This window comes from Catharus ustulatus, chromosome 2 (genome assembly GCF_009819885.2).
Source record: "Catharus ustulatus isolate bCatUst1 chromosome 2, bCatUst1.pri.v2, whole genome shotgun sequence".
Classification (NCBI taxonomy): Eukaryota; Metazoa; Chordata; class Aves; order Passeriformes; family Turdidae; genus Catharus; species Catharus ustulatus.
The window spans coordinates 85,843,941-85,866,512 of NC_046222.1; the positions used below are offsets into that span (position 1 = coordinate 85,843,941).

The 22,572-nt window shown below is 43.7% G+C and overlaps 1 protein-coding gene across 2 annotated transcripts in view; it reads right to left on the reverse strand.

Moving 5' to 3' along the window:
- FGF14 (fibroblast growth factor 14) overlaps positions 1-20,634 on the reverse strand; it is a 375,532-nt gene extending 354,898 nt beyond the window's left edge. For both annotated transcript variants that reach the window (XM_033051434.2, XM_033051432.2), the window contains exon 1: positions 19,979-20,634. In XM_033051434.2, coding sequence (XP_032907325.1) covers positions 19,979-20,186 — 208 coding nt within the window. In that variant the 5' untranslated portion in view covers positions 20,187-20,634. The remainder of the gene's footprint in view (positions 1-19,978) is intronic.
- Between the last annotated feature and the right edge of the window lie 1,938 nt (positions 20,635-22,572).

Here is a 22,572-nt window from a genome sequence, read left to right on the forward strand (position 1 = left end):
TGGATGCAATAATTAGGACCTGCATAATAATTTATGATCAGTGATGGATACAACAAATTAAAGTAATTAATTTTTATAGGTTGTATTTTCTATAGTGCCACTGAAAAAAACCTGCATGTTGCAGACTGGAATTTGTGTATACCACGTAGCAACCAAAGGAATACAAAGCTCCTGGTGCATGCCCTGTTCTCTCAGAGCCTTCAGCACACCACTTAATGGATGCATTTAAATGGACCTAATTTTAAAGAGGGGGAAAAAAAAGTGAAACTACTACACATCTTATAGTTTCCATAGCACTAATTACCTTTACCCTTTGTCTCCTCTCAAAAATATGCCTGGAATTATCAATGAAACTCGCCAAAAACTTCTACCCTTTTCTTCTTAAAATCACTACAGTTGCAAAATATTCCTGAGCTCTTTTGATTACTTCTATTCGTACAGAAAAAAAAAAGGCAATGCACTTGTTTCAGATATTATATTATGTGGCAGTCCTGCTAGGAAGTAAGTGCTGTTGTGACAGAAGGAAATCTCCACATCATCAGTGATGTGAAAGAAACCCTTTCAGGTTTCAGCAGCTGAGACACTTTCTATGGTGAGGGTGTGGCTAATTTTTCTCCTGAGGCTGTTCATATCTTGCTGCAGATCCAGTAGCTTAAACATAGGAGAATTGTCAACATTGTGCCCACATCAGATAGAGACATGCTTATGACTCCTGGGCAATTTTCTTTCACATGCTCATAGAGGGAAGGTTGCAGACAAAGGAACTGGGCCATGACTTCTTTTCATTGTTCTCCCACTGCCATCTCAGCCATCCAGATAAGGAGTGCATGTCTGCAGTGAAGATGTTTATTTACATTATATGCCCCTGCATTAGCTTTGTGCCATAGCCAAGGAACTGATCTGAAAAAAAAAAATACCAGAAATACTAGAAAAATGAGTGGTCCCATTTCTGCAGCAAGCAGGAGGTGGTTCTTTGTTCCCCCACTTTGCTGATTTCCAAAGTTGCCCTCACTCAAGCATAAACAGCTGAAAATATACACCAGTCTTTCTGCCCACATTGCACGTGCTGTGTTCAAGTCATTTGGATATCAACCACATCCATCTTTGAACAGATGCTCAGAGTGCAGTAGAACAGGTAATATTGCTTCCACTTGTGTAAATATTGTATGTTAGCAACACTATGTGAATTACAGCCCAAATTCTGAAAGATGCTAAAATCCCCCACCATTCATTTACCTGCTTAAATGCTCAAGTAGGGGCCATTAGAAGTCACTGCTTGACAAATATTTTAAACAACATCCTGTAACTTGTTATTTTAACTTCTGCAACATTTGACAGTAGTGTACATTGTCAGCTGAGCAGAGGGAATGAGGAAAACAGGAAACTTTAATTGCCATTTAAGCAGAACTCACCATTACAGCGCGGGGATGAATGAGGAGCAGAAAATGTCTAATAATACTTAAAAAAATGTTACCAAAAATTAGGCTGAGCTGTCAACTTCAATTGCTATCTATATTAAAGCAGAGTACTGGTTTTGCAGTTGTATCCCACATCCCATTAGGAATCTGTGAATTAGGTGCCTTTTTAATCAGCAGAATTGCAGCACTCCATGTGACACCAGGGATGGATTTGTTGTAACTGGAAGAAACACAGTATTATTTTATATCCTGCAGTCCATGGCTCTGCCTCTAGCCTTCTGGCTGCTGCAGAAACAGCAGAGACATGGCTTTTCCCACCTTGTCAAGAATCAACCTCCTGGACATCTCTCCATGCCCAGAATAGAAGAAATAAATTTGTGCCAGCCACTCTGCAGGAAGATGAGGGAGAGAATGAGCTAAGCACTACTTTGTCCTTGGCATGCCAAGTGCAGAAACAAAGTATAATCTCACCCTTACCATATGAATAGCACATCTTGAATGAGTGCACATTATTGTACACGGATTTTCTTCGGATGTGTCTGGCACAGTCAGCATGTAATTTTTGTGCTTTTTTTCTATGACCATGGCAACACTATACCAAAGCAGAGGACTCAATAATAAAATCTTACCCTTTCTCTCTGCATATGTGAGAACCTGAATTTGGACAGAAAGCAGTAAGTACTGTGGGGTGCTGGGATGAAGAACTGTGACCATCTAAAACCCTATTTTAATTGTGTGGTGACATTTGTCTAAATCATTTCTGTCCCTGAAAAAGGATTCCAAGCAAGACAGGTTTCCAGTTTTGGTTCTAAAAGTGAAGATGCATATGACCACAACTCTATCCCCCTCGTATAGGTACTGTGCCCTATTTAGTTTATAAGAGAGAACAAGCCTCTGATAAGACAAATGAAGCATTACCTTTCTGTTACCTCTGGAAGGTTTTCAAAGGCTGATGAAAAATAACACAGAAATTTACTTAGGATCAAGGTTAGCTAGAGTAAACAGTGAGTATTTCTAGCTTTTAAAAGACATTGCTAAGATGAAATACTTTCCTTATCTCCTACTGAATTATTTTCCCGTTTATGTAAGTAAAAAATCATAGGTTGAAATAGTAATAAATGAAATAGAATAGAATAGAATAGAATAGAATAGAATAGAATAGAATAGAATAGAATAGAATAGAATAGAATAGAATAGAATAGAATAGAATAGAATAGAATAGAATAGAATAGAATAGAATTCACTCAGATATAATAATTTCTTAGTTTCTCAAGCATAAATCAAATAACTGGATTATTTGCAGGAACAATTTAAAAAAAAAAAAAAGAATTTGTAGTTAGCATCTTCATTGGCTAAACACAGACAGGTCTTGAGCATGCTATTTTTGATTTAATATGATTTTTGAATTACTGAGATCATCATTAAACCTCTCAACATACTGAAATGCATTGGTAAAACTATAGAATTGGGAAAGGCCGGTTAAGAAACTGAATGGTAATACTAACCACAAAAACAAAATAGGCAACTGGTAGCTTCCATTTCGCATTCTTGCTAACTGAACAGATCCCAAACACTAAATAATCATAGGGAAATTTTCTCCCCAAGACTCATCCAGGTCAAGGAATGTTCACACTTACTTAAAAGACCTTTGGTCTGAAGCTGAAAGCTCCCAAATAAATGGAAAGTTTTTTTTAACACAGCTGATATTCCATGATATGACAACTAGGTCATTAGCCTTATCCCACCATTAGCATTACACCATACCTTTCAGAACATTTTGAGATCTGTTAACAGCAGAATGAAAATTTGTATAATGTATTAAACTATTTATTTCTCAGATTATTACTACAATTTTTGAACTAAAAATTGCCAGCAAAAAGCCCAAAACCTAATTCAACCAGCATCCACTGAAAAATACCTTCATGCTTTTTTGAAAATACCAAACTATGAAATATCAGGGAAGTAATACCAAAATTGTTCTCTAAGAGCTCTTTGTTCATCCATCATAAATATGACTAATTAGCTTCTGTTTAGACATTATCTTCATAAACCCTCATTACAGCACTGACAAAAATGGAGCAAAGTTCAGCAGACACAACTGAAATGGCTGCTGGATGATGGAAAAGAATCTAAATAAATATGCTTTAGTAAGTCTCATAGTAACAGTCTCATGGTACCCATGGGCTAGGAAGAGCAGGAAGGAAGAGGAACATACAGTGAATACTGTCAGTATAATATACATAAGAGCAGAAGGGCTCTTTATAATAAAACAAAAACTAATCCTTTTTATCACATTTTGAAGGAGAGCCACAAAATGTGAAGCTCCTTTGCTGAACATCTGCCTACCAGTGGATTTACTGGCTTTGTTCTTTCCTCCCTCTACTCCACTCACACAAATTCCTCTGCACACAGACTGGATAGTACAGTGAGCAGATCTTGTGCTCTCTAGAGAAACTTCAGAAGCCTTTTCCCTCCCCATCTGTTATTCAAATACACCCTAATTTGTTCTGAGTTGATTTTGTTCTCAGAAGGGCAGTATTTGCCCCAGAGTACCATAAACTCAGAGTTCAAAACCTCTCCACACCTAAGAAAAAGGCTTCTCCTGTTAAGCAACATCTCCATTCTGAAACTCATGAGGGCCACACACTGTGCTCAGGTGATCATTGCCACTGAGGTGTTGAAAGCTGTCACTGGTTGCTTCCTCTTGGCACTGAAGGAAAACAGGAGCAAGACCATGAGCTCTCTTATGGACCACAGCAGAAGTGTCCTGGTTCTCAGGCTTCTTTAAATCCATCACAGTTTAAAATACAAGGAAACACACAGTGCTGCTGAGACTCTACACTACAGCAAAAGATATGAACTCACAGGAGCTTTGCATTGTACCCAGAGAAGCAGAGGGAGTGGTGAGGAAACGGCTCCAAATCCTACCCCCAGGTGGAAAAATTTCCTCACTCATTGCTGTAAAGCAAGATTTTCACTCTTTCTCTCTCTAATAAATTTGTTTGAAAGGAAGATGGGGAGAGAGAGAGGAAAGCAGAAGGAGGAGAATAAGTAGATGGACTGCAGTAGAGGTCACAGCACTGGGAAAAATTTTCCCATGCTCATGTCTCCATCTCTGGAGGTATTCAAAACCTAACTGGACACGATCCTGTGCAATCCACTCTAAAAGACCCTATAGGGAAGTCAGATGATCTCCAACCCCAACTGCTCTGTGATTCTATGTTCTCTGTGGGCTAAGAAAAGGAAAAACAGCTAAAAGTGCTGTGTAACAGGATAATCTCTAATTAGGTAACTACATCTAGGGGCAAGAACGATCTGCCCAGTCATTAGCCATGGGATATTCTGACAGAAGTGGCGCCTTTTAATAGGGTTATTACAAGAAATACAGGAGCAACAGCTAATTAATTATCTTGTATAAAGAGTGGTAACAATTTGCTCAGAACAAAACACCAAAAAAAAAAAAAAAGAGCTTGTAAAAATATCTGAGCAGAAAAGATTCAGCTCCATCATCTTGCTATGAAAGCACTGGGTGCTGAAAGTGCAGATACGAGTTGAGTATGCAAAGTGCCACATTCCAGACACTCCTACTTACTAGCACTGAGACAATTGTTAATGTAGAACTGCTCACCACTAATTTAAACAAATTGCATATAATTGGTTCCTATAAACACTCCAGAAAACAGTTTCACTACCCCAGCTGCGTGTTTCAGTGTATTCTCAGTTCAAAAGGCTTAGCACGGACTTGCAGAGGGTACCACATTAAGAGAAAGGGCTTTTTTAGCTTAACTGCCCTCCTAGGTAAATATCTATGAACTTAAAGTGAGAATTGGTGTATTTTGTATCAGTGATGGACCTTTATTTCATAATTACTGAGTACTGCAGTCTACTGGGCATTTTACATACTGGCCTTTCCATCAGTGCACTTTCAGAAGCTCTGAGTACTCACCACTATACCTGACCTCAAAAGAATGAATATTTGTAGAACTATTCTTCAAAAAGTACTGCTAAGATCTACTGACATCACATATTTCTATACTAGCCAGATCTTTCCGTACTGGATTAAAAACAAAAAACAAAAGAACCCAAACCAACCAACCAAACAAACAAAAACTTTCAAAAATGGTAGCAGTCTGTCAGGGATTTAGGGTACTGTACATGGCCCTGAGGGAGAAAACATTAGTGCCATGTACCAGGGACAAGGAGACCAGGTGACTCGCTTACTAATTTGTATACTGCAATGTAGGCAGTTTGAACTTTCATTCTCTGATATTCCTTTTTTTAGAAGTATTTTTCGAAAGGATTAGAACTTCCTGCCAAGTCAGCCTTTCATTTAATAAATTTGCTTTGAGGTCCTTCATTGAAGATACATTGAGAATTCTGAAATCTATTTGTGCAACCTCCAGTTTGTCCTGGTTATCACTGTTGTCTGAACCTAACTGAGCAATGACAAAACAAAGAACTTTGGGATTCTGAGAAAAAGCTCAGCTCCTTCTAGAGGAAAACCCAATAGAACCATGTCCACATGGAATGAAATTGTTGTTCAGTCTCAGCTGTTCATTTGCTGCTTGTTCTATTTGTTTTCTCTGGACCTGGATTAGTTTGTTAACTATATTAGTTAATGCCCTTGAGTGCAACCAGGGGAAGATATGCTTGTTCTGCAAATTAGCCACTGTAAGATAAAATTACAAGAAGATGAAGCAGATTGAAGCTGATGTTGTAAGAATTAATCAAGTAATAGCAGATTAAGGACAGAACCATTTAATCTGTACAAGAAAATTTTTGTCTTCCACAGAAACGGGGACCTTCCCTTAGAAAAGCCATGGAGTAGTGGATTAGCAAGAAAGGATTTGAGTATTTAAATCTAGCTAGTGTGCCAAAGTCAAAAATCTTCTTTTTTTTTTTTTCCTTTTTTTTTTCTGAGAGCAAAGATAATTGACCACCACAAGAACATGTTCTGGTCATGGAGAGAATGTTTCCTTTATCCTCCTGTAAAACACATCTTTGGAGGTCTTTGATGACCTGGATATGACAGTGGAGCACTGCCATGTAAAGCAAATAGCAAGAAACTTCCTAGAAGGATTAAACATGATGCTTTCAATTAGCATGACATTAAAAGAAAAGCACTATGAATGCAGAGACACCAAAAGAACTTAATTTCTCCACCTAGAAGTAGGACTGGAAATAGGGTACTTCCACTCTGGAAAAGAACCTCAATGCAGTTAGTTTAGCCAAAGTTGTCTTAATTGCCAAGCCATATGAAAAGTCCTAGACATGCTACATTAATGTTCTACTAACAAAAGAAACAGTTTCCAAGACACCTAATACATTAAGAAGTATTTATACTGAAAGTTTTCTATTCCTCTATTGCTAAGAAGACTTTACTGGCTTGGAAGATTTGACCTGACTTCCAAATTCAGGGTGTATAGAATAGTTTCAGAAATTTCTAACAAGTTAACAGACTAAATACAGCCCCCCACTGTGCCTTAGTTCAATGCGAAACATAACTGTGTCCCATCATAACAGCTTTTCATAACTGCTTTTATTGTAAGTAATGAAATCTCTGTTCAATGCAACAGTCTTCTTAGCCTCAGATTAAGCAGGGATACTTGGGGTTTTTCAGATATTCAACTTGTAAAGCCACCTTAAGGAGTCTTCAAGAGATTGATGAAAAATGAAGAACTTACTGCTTACATTCAATCTTTTCACATTAGTATTAAATGCTAGAGTAAATATACCCTATGCATCCTCACAGAGAGGAATCAAAGGATTCCAAGTGCCACAGACTGATTTTCCCTAAAACTATTAAAAAAAACCCCCACCCAACCAAAAAGCAATTGCAAACTGCGTTATGCCATCTAATTTTCATGACTTAAAAAAAACATACAAACATTCTGGACCATTCTGTCAGACCATAAGCCAGACCCTTTAAATTCACAGACTGTGACCAGATTTAGTCTGCCAACATATTTAAAGCATCAATAATCAGAAAAAACTATTTATTTACTCATCTCCTCACAACTATATAAGGGAAGAGAGCAACTGGTGGCCATGTAGGGAGAAATACAAATCCTTTAATTAAAGGAACTTCAAGAAGTACATGCAACAAAAATTCAGGCTGATGCCCATGTAGCTCAGAAAACAGAAAGTGGGTGTGCAGCAAAACAACAGGTTACTGAGAAGACTGACAGTGCTGACAAGTTTTGTTGCACATGCTCACACAAATGAAGGTATGATCCCAAATAAGGTCAGTGAGAAGGAAAGGAAGTATAAGACAGTGAAGCAGAAGAAAAAGGTTTTATTCAGAGACAGAGGATATCTCCTGTCCTCCAGCTCTTCCTTACCCTGGAACTCCATCTTCTTCTTGTGAAAGAGAGAAAAAAGAGGAGATATGTTCCTTTCCCCAGCAAGATTGAGCCTTCCTTCCTGACTGGTTCATCCTTCTAAGAAGCTTGCTGTGATTCATTCCCTGCAGACTTGGGTCTCTGCTGCTCAGCTCTCAGATTTGCTCAGAAACAGGTATACTCTGCTCTTCTTCCTCCACCAACCAAGGGCCCATAGGAAGCCCCTTTCTAGGTGCTCCTTCCTCAAAGGAGGAAGATGGGTTTCATCCACTTTATTGAAGCCCCTCTAACCCCTTAGCTGGTCCAGGATGGTGTTAGTCCAGGTACAGTTCCCATCTGAAGATGGGGACACAAGTAAACCACCCTACAATCAGAGCTTGCCTTAACCTTCCTCACTGGGAGTGAAAGGCTCTTTCTGATTCTCTTTGGCTGTTAAATTAAAGAAGTGCTAGAGCCCTAGTTATCCACATCCTTTCTTAAGACCCAGGCACAGCCTCAGTGAGCTCTCTCCAAGCTAATCTGCCAGGGAGGGTGGTAGCTGTAAGTGGTGTGGACACGAGCCAGACAAAGCCATTTGGACTTGGATCAATCCCTGGCCATTTTTAATTAAGCAATATAAATTCAGTCTTATGTTCCTGAACAACTAGGAGGAGTTTAAGGTGGGAGAATGATATCAATGCCAAACTGAAGGTGGACAGTTCTTACTCACAATTCTGATTTGCCATCTGTTGATGAGGAGACTGGCTTTCTCTTTGAAGTTACTTGAAGATTTCCAGTGTAAGCTTCTTGATGCAGATTTGTGGTCATTTACAAGGACTGAGTGGCACCCAACATTCTTGACCTGTTTAACCGTGAATTTAATAAGCTATTGGAAGAAAAATGCAAATTAATTTGGAACCTATAGTACCTTCTATAGTTTGTACCACCCAGGACGTGGTGTCTTGCACAAAGATTCACACATCTTAAGATCCATGGAAGTCCATATTCTGCATTTTAAAAGTTGTGTTGTGAAACAGTTTGGAGGGGGATAAAACATTTCCTCTCTCCAGCAGTTGCTGCGGCAACTACACAGGCTGTTCCAGTTTAGCTTGAGGACCACCCTCAGGAGCCGTCATCTCCTGTGCCATCATCTCTCCTGCGGTGAGCCAGCCGGCGTTAGCCCAGGCAGCTGCAGCACACACAGGGCTCCACACACCCATGCAGCTCCAAAGCATCGAGGGCTGCCAGACAGGAGGCTCTCAGGGCATTCATGTGACAGCAGGAAGGCAGGAGACCCTGGACACTCGGCCTCAGGCCACCCTGGAGGCCACTTTTTCAGGGCTGTGCAGTGACAGCTGGTAGGCTCAGAGGAGCACGGGAGCACCTTCATTTATAATAGCAAAGCAATGTTTACAAGGATATCTCACCTTTAGCAAGATAGCTATAAATGGAATAAATTGAGAGAAGCTAGACTCTCAAATATAACTCTCTTATATGTCCTTGGAAAGAAACACTTCTAGAAATAGATGTTTTCCATGAAAATGTCCTTAAATTTCAGATCTATTTACTCTTCAATTGATAAATAGCTTCAACAATTTCTAAATTCTGTTTGCCTGTAGGACTCTCCATCACTAACCTGTATAAATGACTACATACTCCTTTAATCCTTGTATTATTTACTTTATCATTTCTTTTGTCACTCTGTTTTTTCATCTCCCTCTGAGAATAAGTGGGAGAGAGAGCATCCCACACTCTTCACGTATCATCCACATAGCCCCTGATAAAAACTCACCGAATGTACCAACATCACGTCCTGACTTACTTTTGTTCAAACTTCAGTTCCACCCCCAAATCCTTAACCTACATATATGACTACAAAGGCTTAGTATTTATCTTCTCCTCATCTTCTATCTTAAATCTATCATCAGGTGTTCTTTTTGTCAGCCAACTGAGACCATAGTTACTCCAGACAGTCACTGAAATCCAAGGAAAAGGAGCTACAGAAAACACAACAAACTTGTTTTGCTGTTACTCCTGATACTTTTTAAAAAATATTTTAATTCAGACTGCACAATGTACAGCTTATTTCTGCTTCAGTTTTAAGGTCCAAAACTTCAACCCTCACTTTCATTGAATGGCAGCTGGCACAACTGGAATAAAATCATTCTCATCCAGCATCTAAAAAAAACTTAGTAACCCTACAGTTAAAACTACCATGATATTCACCTTCATATACTTATTTTCAATCTTTTTACTCATTTTGGTTAAAGACTTTTTTTTTTTTTTTAATGAGAGTACCATATTTATGTAACTATCTTGAGGAACCTCTTAGAGAGTGTTTTCATCAATGTTGTATGGAAATGGTAAAAATCAACATCCCTGATGTTGAAGTGCTAGGAAAACCAATATCTTCAAAGACATGTTTTCACAGAAAACTTTCTGTCAGGAGAGAATATCTTACTGTGGCACACAAATCACTGGATTTGTCTCCACTTCATGTCAGTACTGCTTCACACACATCATTTCATATAAACTGCCAAGATGAATCAAAATGAGGAAAGACGCTAGAACAGAAAATGACAATTCCTCTATTCCCACTTCTTTGGTGCAAATTTCTTCTACCATGAATAAATTATTTATTTTACCCAGATATGTATTACATAGGAAGCTACAACAGGTTTTTTCTTATATTTTCATTATTCTACTAACATCATCTGAGTTTAAAGTCCAGTTTGAAAACAAAAATAAAATCACCTACATACAAACACTACATAATGAGTTGTTTGCTGTAAAATAATCCCATGCTGCTTTCAGATACCCTGTTCCATAGAAAATACCATGCTACAAGTTTCAAACATAAGAGAACTCATCTCTGCCATGTTTCAAAACTTTGTGCATATAGCCAGAGCTCAACAGCTCAGAACAAAGTGTTTAGCAACATGTTTAAGCATGTTGCACTGAAGTGGCGTGTTACAATCCCCTCATACAATAATGTCTCTAAACTAGGCTAGCAAAAGTGAGCTCAAAGGTGAACAAGGTGAATCAGAAGTGAGCAAGATCCAAATCACAGGTTTGCTCTGTCTGTACCCTGCAGAGGATGTGGACACATGGGGTATGCCTTGCATCCACACAGGTTTTGCAGATCTCTGGGATCTCTTCTGCAGAGTGTCCTGGCCACAAGCTTCAAGGAGATACATAGCACTTAAGTGAAGAGACAAAGCCAGGATCGGGAACCAGCTCCCTACCAACACAAATAAGAAATGTTCAGCAATAATATCCAGAAAATTTCTCTGGATGCTGAGGAGTCCTGCTTTAACAGCAGAATCTCACACAAACCATTTTATCCTCAAGCAAGCATTATCCTCAAATGATCCTCAAAACAAATGAAAAGGATAACATTTGTTCTTAGGTTTTCTAAATCCTCTTGCTGATTTTACTGCCTTTTCCTAATCAATCACAGTTGCTTTACAGCCTCTACATTTCTTTACTACTGCTCTTTTTCCACTACAGTAAATTAGCAGGCAGTGGGAAAACAACAATGCATACAGCTCATGCCCAAGAAAAAAAAAAGGCTAGACCATCAGCCCACCCTTCATCTATCCTAAATACTTATTATATCATTAATAAAATAAGCCTATGCAGTTGTTCTGCTCATGGTCACTAGCTAATTATTCAAAGTGTGGAGAGAACTTAAAAATATATGAAAGAAATACAGTTAAGGGCTAATTTTCCTCAAAGAACTTATCCAAAGTAAAAAGGTGAGATGCTTGCACAAGGAGAAGGTGAAAAAAATGCAGAGTTGTAAGAGGCTATATTGGAGATGACAGAGTTTGGGATGGATCAAGGTCATACTCATACAGACAATAAACGTCTGAGAAAAGGCAGGAGACTAGCAAATGTTGCTTATGAAACTCTGTGTAACCAGATTTTTGAGGCAGAAAGTCTCCACATGGAGACAAATACCAAAAAAAAAAGGATTTAAAACAGCAAGTGACTAGAAAGAACTCTCTCGGCGTGCAAAGCTTTACAAATTTTAATCCATGTGTTAGTGCTACTTTAAAATATGGATTTTAGTGAAAGAGTCCAAGCCACAAAATTGCACCTGGGCTTTAGACATCTTAAAGGTAGTTCACATCGGAGATCTTGGGTTGATCTCCTAGTGGGATAATCTGCCTACATCACAGTTAGGTTCAGTTTCTCAGGAACTATTAGCTGTCTGGGTTTGACTTGCAATTTCCAGTTCCAAGAAAGTCAGAACTGTTAAGTGGCTCTTTGTATCATCAGTACTACAAATTAATAGGGACTAACATTAATTTAATCTTCGTTAAAATATCCCTGATAGGTTACTCTATAAGATACTACTGTAGTAATGATTTGACTGATTTTTTTTTTAAAACACTTCCCTGATCTATAATTTTTCCACATCTTTTTTTTTTTCATGTATTTTCCACTATGTTTTGCACTGGTAGTCCTTCTTCATCTCATTCAATATCAGCAAATGTACTTTTACAGCAAAGAGTGATATGTGTAGAAACTACTGAACAGTGGTAATGATCCACAGTACACTTCTTTAATGAGAAGCATGAACTGGGAACTGTTTAATCTGGGTATTATGTTTGATTGTAGTGGGACATGCTTAGAAATACATTTACTGAAAGAGTAACAAGTCTGGCAAACTTGCCTTCTTTAAATTAACATTTTCATCTCAAACTTCATTAAAGGGCAATGAATTTTCTGTATATTTCCTTTGCTAGCATTGGTGAGAAGCAAGAGATTTATATGTAAACAGAAGTCTGCTTTTATACACAAGCTGTGTCTCCTGTTCAAACCATTCAACAATGGTACAAAATTCTAGTTTTCAGTCACGCTGGAGCTTAATTTTTTAAAAGCTTCTTCAAGAGAGTAATATTCCACTTCTTCCCTCAAGAGAAAGGATATTGTGAAAACATGCCCTTTTCAGGAGATACTTCCTTATCCCATAGGCCTGGAAAATCCATAGAAATTAACTTCTTTTAGCTGGACGAAAGCAGCACATGCAAAGTGTCAGCTGCTGCCTCATTTTTGTCAGCCTAAGCCAAAGATAGCCTGTATCCTCAGCAAAGGCAAGTTGTACTACACAGGAACCAAGATGATAAAAATGTCCAGGATTTCAGGGCAGTTCAAGGAAAGAGAAGGCACCATGAAATAAGTGCTTTTCACCTGAAAAGCTCCCCATAATCAGTAATCACAAGTACAGGGCAGGATTAGCAGTGCTAGACTCTGTTTTTCAACAGAAGTACCAAGGAGTACCCACAGAAAGTGCAAACCCATCCACATCCTTTCCACACAGCATGTGGTTATGTAGAGCTTGCTGCCGTGCAAAGTTTTTTGACGCCCAAAATAGAAATACTGTTTGATAACTGAAGTTGCACAGCTCTTTCAGAAGCTACTACACACGGTGACCTGAATAAACTCCAACTTCACAGTCCAGTGACAGCTGAAAACTGAGAGGACAGATTAGGGGAAGGAAGGATCAAACCCAAAGATTTGCCCATGTCTTGCATTTTTTCTTACACCACCTAATGCCCAGAGATGGAGACAAGATATGCTCATGCACATTCTGTATCCTCACTACGTTCTTACCTTTCCAGATGACAAAGCCACACACAAAAAAAACATGGATGACACAATGAATTTCAGTGAAAGTGTTCCTCTCTCAGCTCAGTAAAATAACAGGCCTTTCAGGAATCTCCTTAGAACACTTTTCATAGAAGATTACAGTTTATTTCTATCACTGTCCTCGAGCAAAAGCCTAAAAATTCCAGTGAAATTAAAATGTTTAACCTCAGTTTGATTCTGCTGTCTGATGGGAGCAGGTTCATTTTAGCGCCACAAAAAGATTAAGCCAAGTAATTTCCAAGACAGTACCTACTGTATGCAAGTGCTAAACTTGTTCAGTGCAATTCCTCATGCTGTTTCCAGTTAAAAGTCAAATAAGCAGGTGTCAGAGTGAAAAGACAAAATACAGACATTATATTAGACTATCAATTTCTGCCAGCAACTGCGTGCTACCTATTGTCATTTGACCCACACAATCACTCAATATTAACTCAAAAACTATTAAAACGTTGATTATGTTCACCATGGTATGGTGCCTAAACTAGTCATTGAATTCTACTGCAGGAAGTGTTATTAATTTGGCTTGTGCGTTGAATATTACTACAGATATTATTATTCTGACTTCTCAATGCAGTTTCATCAGCAACTGTTTACTTGCCTTGCTACTATTTAATGTGAATGCTTCTAAAAGCATATGCTACAAATACACCAAATCCACATTCCATGTATCCATTAAATGCCTTTCACTTAATGATTTTGAGGTTTTGGCCTCAAAAAGTTCTTCTTCAGAGTCAGTGTGCTCCTGTTTTGGATAAAAACTTCGTTAATTATTCACACACTACCTTTGCTGCAGAATGCTTACATTTTGCTTGCTGTGTGCTCAGTTCAACATGGTACCAAACACCATCAGTTCCCTTTGGAATCATTATTTCCAGTACTTCTGGGTGGATCTAATGTAAAGATCCACTTCAAGAGCACAATAAATTCATCAGCTAGTCTGAAGATGAATATACTCTTTTAAGCACTTTGTAAAATGATATCCAATGAAAAAATTTTCTTCCCAGTTTTATTTGCTGTCACAACAGAAGCAGACTCTGTGCAAGAAGGAGGCTCTTTCTGAACTAAACTTGGGTGCAGTCCCACAGAGTTTATTTCCAGGTAAACTATTCTTCTACTGTGCACACATACACACTCTTTCTGTACAGTGGCAAGTCTCTCTTGGATACATTCATTGTACATCAAGCCTCGTGCTACATCTCAGCAATTTCTTTTTTCACAACATAGATTGTAAAGTTTTATGATCATTCAATGTTTTGTTATTCAGTGAGTTGTTCAGTAAACTAGTAATTTATCTTTGAAAAGCTATCATTCACTGAAATGAGCAAAACAAACAAAAGCACAACAGCACACTCGTGCAATGTTCAGATACTGCCTGCAATTTCTAACAAGCAGGAAGGGAAGGTGTGCCCAAAAGCACAAAAGCCATCTAAATCAGAACTAGGTATAGAAACAAATCACTGCTCCCCAAGCAACAAGATCATCCTTGCCTGAGTGAAACATGCTCCAGCAGCACTCAATGTTTAGAGGCACATTTGGCAAACATCTGTAAACACTCAGTTTAATTTGCACACAACCGCTTCATTTATCCATCTGCAACCTAGACTCGGAGTATTTTAACCTGAATGTTGACTCTTCCTATGAAAACCTCAGCAGTGACCCCACCAGCTACAAAAAGCACTCTCAGAGTCATTCTAAGGGCCCAATTCCCATTTCTTTAGATTTATGAAGTCCTCTTGAAAAACTAGTTTTCAATTTCAAGCAACTCTCTCATCTCCAGATTATATTTTTACAGGCATTTACTGGACAGAAAATCTTTACAAAGAGACAAATTCTGAACATCTAAATCACTCCTTTTTCAGATCTGAAATCAATAGGATTTTTAGCTTAAAATTAATATATTTAATATAATCATAGAAGGCTAAGTAGAATAAACATCAAGCTCAAATGAAAAATGCATACACATAAATATTTAAACCAATGATATCTGTAAACACATTTTTGTATTTTTCTTAAGCCTAATTCATCCTTTTTATATTTGAATTCATTTAGAAATGGCCTGTCATTAGCAGACATTGAACTAGGTGCAAATATTTTATTATGGTAGGGAGATGCATGAGCAGGCATAAATTTCACCCCTTAATAAGTAGAGTATGCAATTTAATTTGATCAAGAATAATTAAATTTGTATAAATTCAGGAAAAGTATTCCACAGAGGACAAAACTTCAATAGGTGAAATACATGTAAATAGGTAGTTTTACATTTGAGCAAGAGAAACAGACCATGCCTCAATCCCCATTACAGGAATTAAGGTATTTAAGCAGTCAGAGTTGCTTTTCGGACCTACATGAAAGAAAACTTCAAGGACCTGATCCCACAGCTCTTACTGTCTTTGTGGTTTGGTGGGAGGTTTGTTTTCTGTGAGTAAGGAAAGCAGTGGGGAGGCCAAATTTTTTCAGAATTCAGATAAAGACATCTACCTACTACATATTTTATGGGCAGGACACAAGCTTCCATTTCAAACAGATCCTCACATGGCTGTGCTTAGAAACTTTTTCAAAATGATTAGCAACCAGGAAATGCCAGTCAAGCTACTTTATGCAGTAGGAAATGAACATGGGACTATGCAGAGATGCCAGTTCAGCCACAGCCTGGATTTCAGACGTATTGCTTTTAAAATAGGTTTTACATTTAAAATTGACGTGAGATTGATACTAATTTCCTAAACTAAATCCTCCACCAGTAATATATTTATAGTAATGCCAATTGCCATCTACTCTCCTGTCAACATCCCTGACTGTGTTGCAGAGATGCTTCTCCTCGGAAGTGAATGGAGAGGAAACCTGATCCATCCATCCATCCTCTGTCTGTTGGGTTGCCACCAGGAGTGAAATGTGATAGCAATTCCCGCCCTGGGGGCATCTAGTACTCCAGCCAACACAACTCTCGTGGGCACCCAAACAGCTATCATTTGGAAAGAAAAAAAAATCTATTCACTTGCTGGACTTGCTTCAAAAAGCAGCAGAGATAATCTCCTCTCCTCAGGCCCCAAATTCTCCCCATGTCTTTGTCATTCCCTAGCTGCAGATACCCAGTTTGGAGGCTGGGGTTCGTGGTGGGAAAGCCAGGAGGACAGTATTTTATTATAACAAGCTCTGGTTTGTGACTTATGGTTCAGAGCACTTTTTAACTATTTGTGAGAAAAAGTCCCTTTGGTCTTGCACTTTTTAAAGTCCTCTCTGTGTCTATGACAAGCAAGAAGGGCAGAGTTATATAGAAATAACTGCAAAAGCAAGTGAGGCCCAGGGAACCTGACACATGGCAAAAATTTTCACGATAGACAGGACACTGCAGATATGTGGGGCTTCAATGATTTCAGTACCATTAAGCTCAGGAACACTCAAAAAATTCAGTAGCTGAAAACACAGACACAGCTACTGATTCCTCAAGTTTTTCTCCTTATGAAGAGATGTAAAGAGGTAAATAAATGCAGCAATCAAATGCAGCTCCTCTATCGAGGACATAAAATTTCAAACCAAGGGGTTTCGGCCAACCATAAAACCAAAGCCTCCTGATGCAACCCTGCCAGGGACTGACACCCAGCCCTTCGGAGCGCCCATCCCACGGCTCCAGCTGGGGTCGGTTACCGGCGAGGGCCCTGGGGACGGCCCGGGATGGGGTCCGCACATGGAGCGGGGCTACAGCCAGCGGTGACGAGGAAACGCAAAGCGCATTTGGAGAGGAGCCACCCAGTCCCGTTTCTGGAAATGGACCAGCTCTCGGAAGGGACCAAAAAAGTGCAGCAGGCCGAAAATAGCTAAATAAACTGCAATTACAGCCAGCGTTAGCTGCCTAACCTGCTGGAATTTCTGCACGGTTGGACCAGCAGCAGATGTTCGCTCGTTTGATGCCTTTTGTGACTGAAAAGCCCGGTGGCTCCCGAAAAGTTTGGCGGGCAGAGGGAGCCGGGGGCGGTAGCTGGAATAGGGGTCTGCGAGTGCCGCAGAGGGGCAGCCCCACGGCCCGGGGGCACCGGGCGGGCACGGGCACCGCCGCACCGGCTCCCTGCGCTCCCGCGGGCCGCCCCAGCCTGAATGGCCATGATCTGCCGCCAGAGCAACAGCGCCTGGGACCGAGCTACCAGCTAATCCGGCCAAGCGGATTATTAGCCTCCTCAGACAGACAGCCGCAGTTCGGCGCTCCCGGAACGGAGTGCCAGGACGGGGCGCGCTGGGCTCGGCGTCCCGGCTGCTCGGACGGGATCAAGCGGGAGCGGAGCAGCGCGGAGCGGGCGGGCGGCGACACCGCGGACCTGGCCGGAGGGCCAGCACCCACCAGGGCCCCGCTCCGCGCCCCCAGCCCGCTCCCCCTGCCCACCTCGCCTGCCTAGCCCTGCTCCCCCCACCCCTTCAGAAGAGGAGGTCAGCCCTCCTCGGGCCAGTCCGGCCCTTCGCGGGCGAGGTGTAGTGCCGCTCCTGCCGCACAAATCCACTCGTCCCATGCAGAGGGAGTGGGTAAGTGCGGCAAAGTCCCCGGGGAGGAGGAAAGCTGTGCTGCGGTTGCCTGGCACTCCGAGGGACGCAACTTGGCTTCAGGGGCCGATGTCTTGACAGTCTGCCCTTCGCAAGGAAACAACACGAATCTTTAGGGGTGGACATGGAGGGGTGTCTGCGTGGAGGGGTACCCCGGTATGCAAACTGAAAGGCCTTAAAAACCACCAACCCTCTTCGTCCCCCTTCACCCCCCTCCCCCGACAAATCCCTTCCTCAGGAGCATCTCCTCTTGCCCAGAGCCCCATGACGCTGGAGCCGGCCCCCCGGGGCTGGGGAGCGGGCAGGGCAGCAGGCAGGGCCACGCCGCCGCTCTGCTCTCCCCGCGGTCACGGCCCCTGCGTGCGTGGCCCCGGCCGGCGGAGAGGGGCATCCCCAGGGGCTGCGAGAAGGTGGTCGGCCGTCCTGACCCCGTCCGGCCCATCCCGCCCGCGGGGACACACGGCTGGGAAGTGGCCCCCGGCTGGCTGCAGTGCCAAGGAACGAGTGAAGCGAAGGACACTTTGCGGGAGGCTGAGCGCAGCCTCCGGCGGGGCATTTCAGCCTCTTTGGTATGCTAAGTGGCTGCTTTTCACTGCTGCGGCAGCGGCGGGGGGGAAAGGGGCGAGACGAGCTGGCAAACGGAAGCCGGGGGCGGAGAAGGGTAAATCCGCCGAGGTGCCCACCTCGACTCCGCACCGGACCCGGGCTGAGCAAACCTGCAGCCGGCACACCGGCTGCCTTTAAAGAGAGCGGTGCGAGCTGCCAGGGCTGCTGCTTGTTGATGTTGGGGTGTCAGGCAACGAGAGCCTATGATCTACTACACTGCAGTGCCAGCGTCAGGAGCCTCCTGCTCGGGAGCTGCCACTGCAGGGCAGCCGGCACACACACCAGCGCGCACACAGCATCCCTCCCCTCGCACCCGGGCTCCGGCGGCTCTCGCCTCCCCAGGCACGCAAGTGCTTGCAGACAACGTGCCGGCCGGGGTGAGCGAGCAAGGCGGCGTGGGGGACCACAGGCCGGCGGGAAGGGCCGGTATTTCCCCAGAAAAGATCCCGGCTCCCCCGCCAGCCGAGAATCCCTTCTCGCCCACCTTGCTCGCCAAGCCGCGGGCTTGGCCGCACGGACGCCCCGAGCAAGAGGGATGCAACAGCAGCAGCGTGACCCCCAGGGACCAGGCGGCCCAGGGCACCTGCATTTGCATTTCTTATGTAATGTACTGCAAGTTTCCCCCTCGGAGCCGGGCTGAACCGAAGCGCATGATCCCGGCTGCCAGGCAGACATAGGGATGGACGCAGAGACACCGGTGTGTGGCATAGAGGGGTCATCCCGGCAGCGAGAGGCGAAGGAGCGGCACAGCCGACCCGGCGGTGCTGCTGCTGCCACTCGGTATAGCTGGCTGAGTTGCCGTCTGGGTACAAGCCCCAAGAAAAGTGTCCATCCCCTTTCCTCACCACCCTCCGCACTCCTGGCCTAGAGCGCGGGGGGTGAGTGATAACGGGGAGCCCCCAGGCCGGGGGAGGGGGATGTCTGGCTTGACTTTAGAAAGCCGAGCGAGGCGGTAGGTGGGTGTGTGTGCGTGTGGGGTGACACACTGCAAGCTATTCAAAAAGTGCTGTGCAGGACCCGAGCCCCGGCACACTCACCCACCGCAGGCAGGGCCGGCTAACACCAGCACAGGAGAGCCAGTCTCCTCTCCCAAAACTGACTGGGGGGGCTTGCATCAGGGTCGGGACTGGGGGGCTCCACCGCCTTCCCCTCAAGAAGGGTAGTGATATAAAAGTTTCCTCCTTGGAAATAGCACATAGGAACTAGCAGATGCCGGCTGGGTGAGGGTCGCCTTTGATTTTATTTTTTTACCCCCTTTTCGGTGGTGACAGGGGCTGAAGCTAATACAAACCGGTCCTTGCTTATTCATACACGTATGCACATGCATGTCCGTGCTGGCCTCGATACATCCCCCCTTCTCCCCTCAGCAGGATTGCAGATCTACCTCGTCGAGCAACAGACAGGGTAGCATTAAAGAAAAACAACGCATTGCAATGGATTGCTTACCAGTTGGGTTCTTGTTTTTCTTAAGACTCTTGCCACAAAGACACTGCAGCATATGCGATCCTTTGCTGAAAATGTTCCAAAGAAACCACATTGATTTGGGCGAAAAGCAATCCAGCAGCTTATACACCCTGAGAAAGAAGAGATCCTTGTGGTTGCATAATAATAAATTGAGATCAGTTCTCCTGAAGAGGGGCACCAGTTTTATCATAGAAAAAGCGATTATATTCCGATCTTCTCCCAGTTTTTTTTCCTCACGTGGTGTATTTCTTTGAGACTTTTCAACGGATGCTTTTTTTTCAGCCAGGCTGAACGGTTGTTCTCCCTAGACCAACACTGGATTATAACCAAAAGCGTGGAGAGCAAATACAAGAAATCCCTTTTTTCAGCGTGAAGCCAAACGAAAAGTAAGGTAGTGAAATCCCAGTCGAGGCCAAAACCTCATCGGAGACACCGGCAAAACGCGGAAGAAAGATCCCCAGAGAGAAAACCATAGCCTGGTACTTGACTGCTAGGAGGATGGGTGGATCTGCAGAACAAAAGCCACGGCAGGATCCATCCTACTGAACGACTGCCATTGTGCAGCCCCGCGGCGGGAGAGCGCACCGCCAGCACCCGGCGAAGCCCGGCTGAGGCGCAGAGAGCGCTGCCGGCCGCGGGCGCGGACCCCGCCCGCAGCCCCCGCCGATGCCCCGCAGCCCCCGCCGCCGCCCCGCGACGCCGCCCGCCCTCGCCCGCGCGGGCCGCTCGCCTCCGGCCCCGGCTGCCGCTGCGCCCGCTCCGCCGCGCAGGAGGCAGCACCCTCGCCCCGCGCCGCCCGCCGCAGCCTCGGCGCCCAGTCGCCGGCGGGCGCCGGGGGAGGAGGAGCCGCCGAGCCCCGCCGGCCCCGATCGCCGTCACGTAGCCACGTGCGGCCCGGCCCGGCCCGGCACCGCCCGCGGGCAGGACGGGCGCTCTGCCCCGGGGCTGCCCGCCGAGCGCGCACCCTGTCCCCCTCGCCCCAAGTGCCCTGGCCCCCGAAATCTGTCCCTCCCCGAGGGTGGCTCTTGCCCGTCTCGGCCATGCCATGGTCTCGAGGGTCAGGAATGACCAACGCGGTCGCGAACTGAATAAATCAGCCCGAGAGGGGTGTTTCTGCTACCTGCTGGCATCAGACCTGCAGAGTGTTCTGCTGAGATTTGGAGGTTGCTCCAGCAGAGGAGCACCGTATGTCTCACGGTGTGATGATGCCAAAAACGGTGGGGTCCTGGGCCGGGACTGGGGTTCCCAAAAACCACAAATCCTCAGGGAGACAGTGCTAACACAGCTCCACAAAGCACCTGCTGCACAGCCGAGCTGACAGCACGGCCATGGGCGCACGGACCGGCTCCTGAGCAGCGGCTGTCAGTGCTCTCCCTAGGCCCACCCAGGGAGCGCTGCCCTTTCACCAGCTCTCCCTGCCAAAGGGCTGCACCGGCCCAGCCCAGAGCGGTTGCACCCATGCATGGCAGTAGTGGCGCTGGAAGTTGATACCCATGTTCTCCTTCTCCCCTTTAGAAGCTCTGCGGATACTGGAAGATGTTGGGAATAGGACAAAGAGCATGAACAAATAAAGGAAAATACTATGAGGTAGTAGTAAAAAAAATGAGCTGATGAGAAGAGGGTGGAAGGAGCAAGCAGGTGAGAGAACACATGACAGACAACAGCTCCCTCTCCCTCTCCCTCTCCCTCTCCCTCTCCCTCTCCCTCTCCCTCTCCCTCTCCCTCTCCCTCTCCCTCTCCCTCTCCTTCATTGCCAAAGTAATCCATATTTTCATGATCATCTTTACCTCTTTGAAGAAAGGCTTGCTCTTTGACCATTCACTTTTTCCAGTATCAGAGGACAAACAGGAAGTACCAGGACAATGTTTTCATGTATGGAATCTCTAATAATATTCACATTCCTTTCGAAATGGTCAGATGTTGGTGTTTTTTCCTGAACCCATGGAAGCTGTCGTTGCTCAAGGAAGTGTAAGACTAAAATATGAAAAATGCAGAAGTTTGTGCATGAGCTTTTTCTGCCCTGCCAGGATGTGTTGCTTGTCGACACTGAGAAATGCTCATAGTAAACATTTGGTCAGCACACAAAAAAATGCCACCAGGAAACAGAAATTTTCCAATAGTTTTAATTTCAGTAAGATTCTGGATTTATACATCTAGATGAGCTGCGGTTACTAGATCCTCATCTACATTATATTTAAATACCATTACCCTATTTTACAAAGATGGAGAATTACACACAGGAATGAAGTGCTGTATTGTGATAAATAGCCCATGGAGTTTGCAGAACTTTGGAGAGTTCCTACCTCTAGGCATACAAGTTTGTGAAAATAAAAAGAAGCAAATCGCAATGGATTAAGTAAGTAAGAAAAATTAGAGTGAGGCAAAGGTAGCAGAGGTGGTACTTCTTGTTGCAAAGAAGTGTCTTGGTGTCTTGTTCCACCACCTTGGCTGTGCTGCCTGTTGAGCTAATGCACTGTCCTGCCTGGTGTGCAGATATTCCACAGGCTGCCGGGAAGACAAGCTGGCTCGGCCACCTTGCAGCCAGCTGGCTGGGAGTTCACAACAGCCCTAGTGCT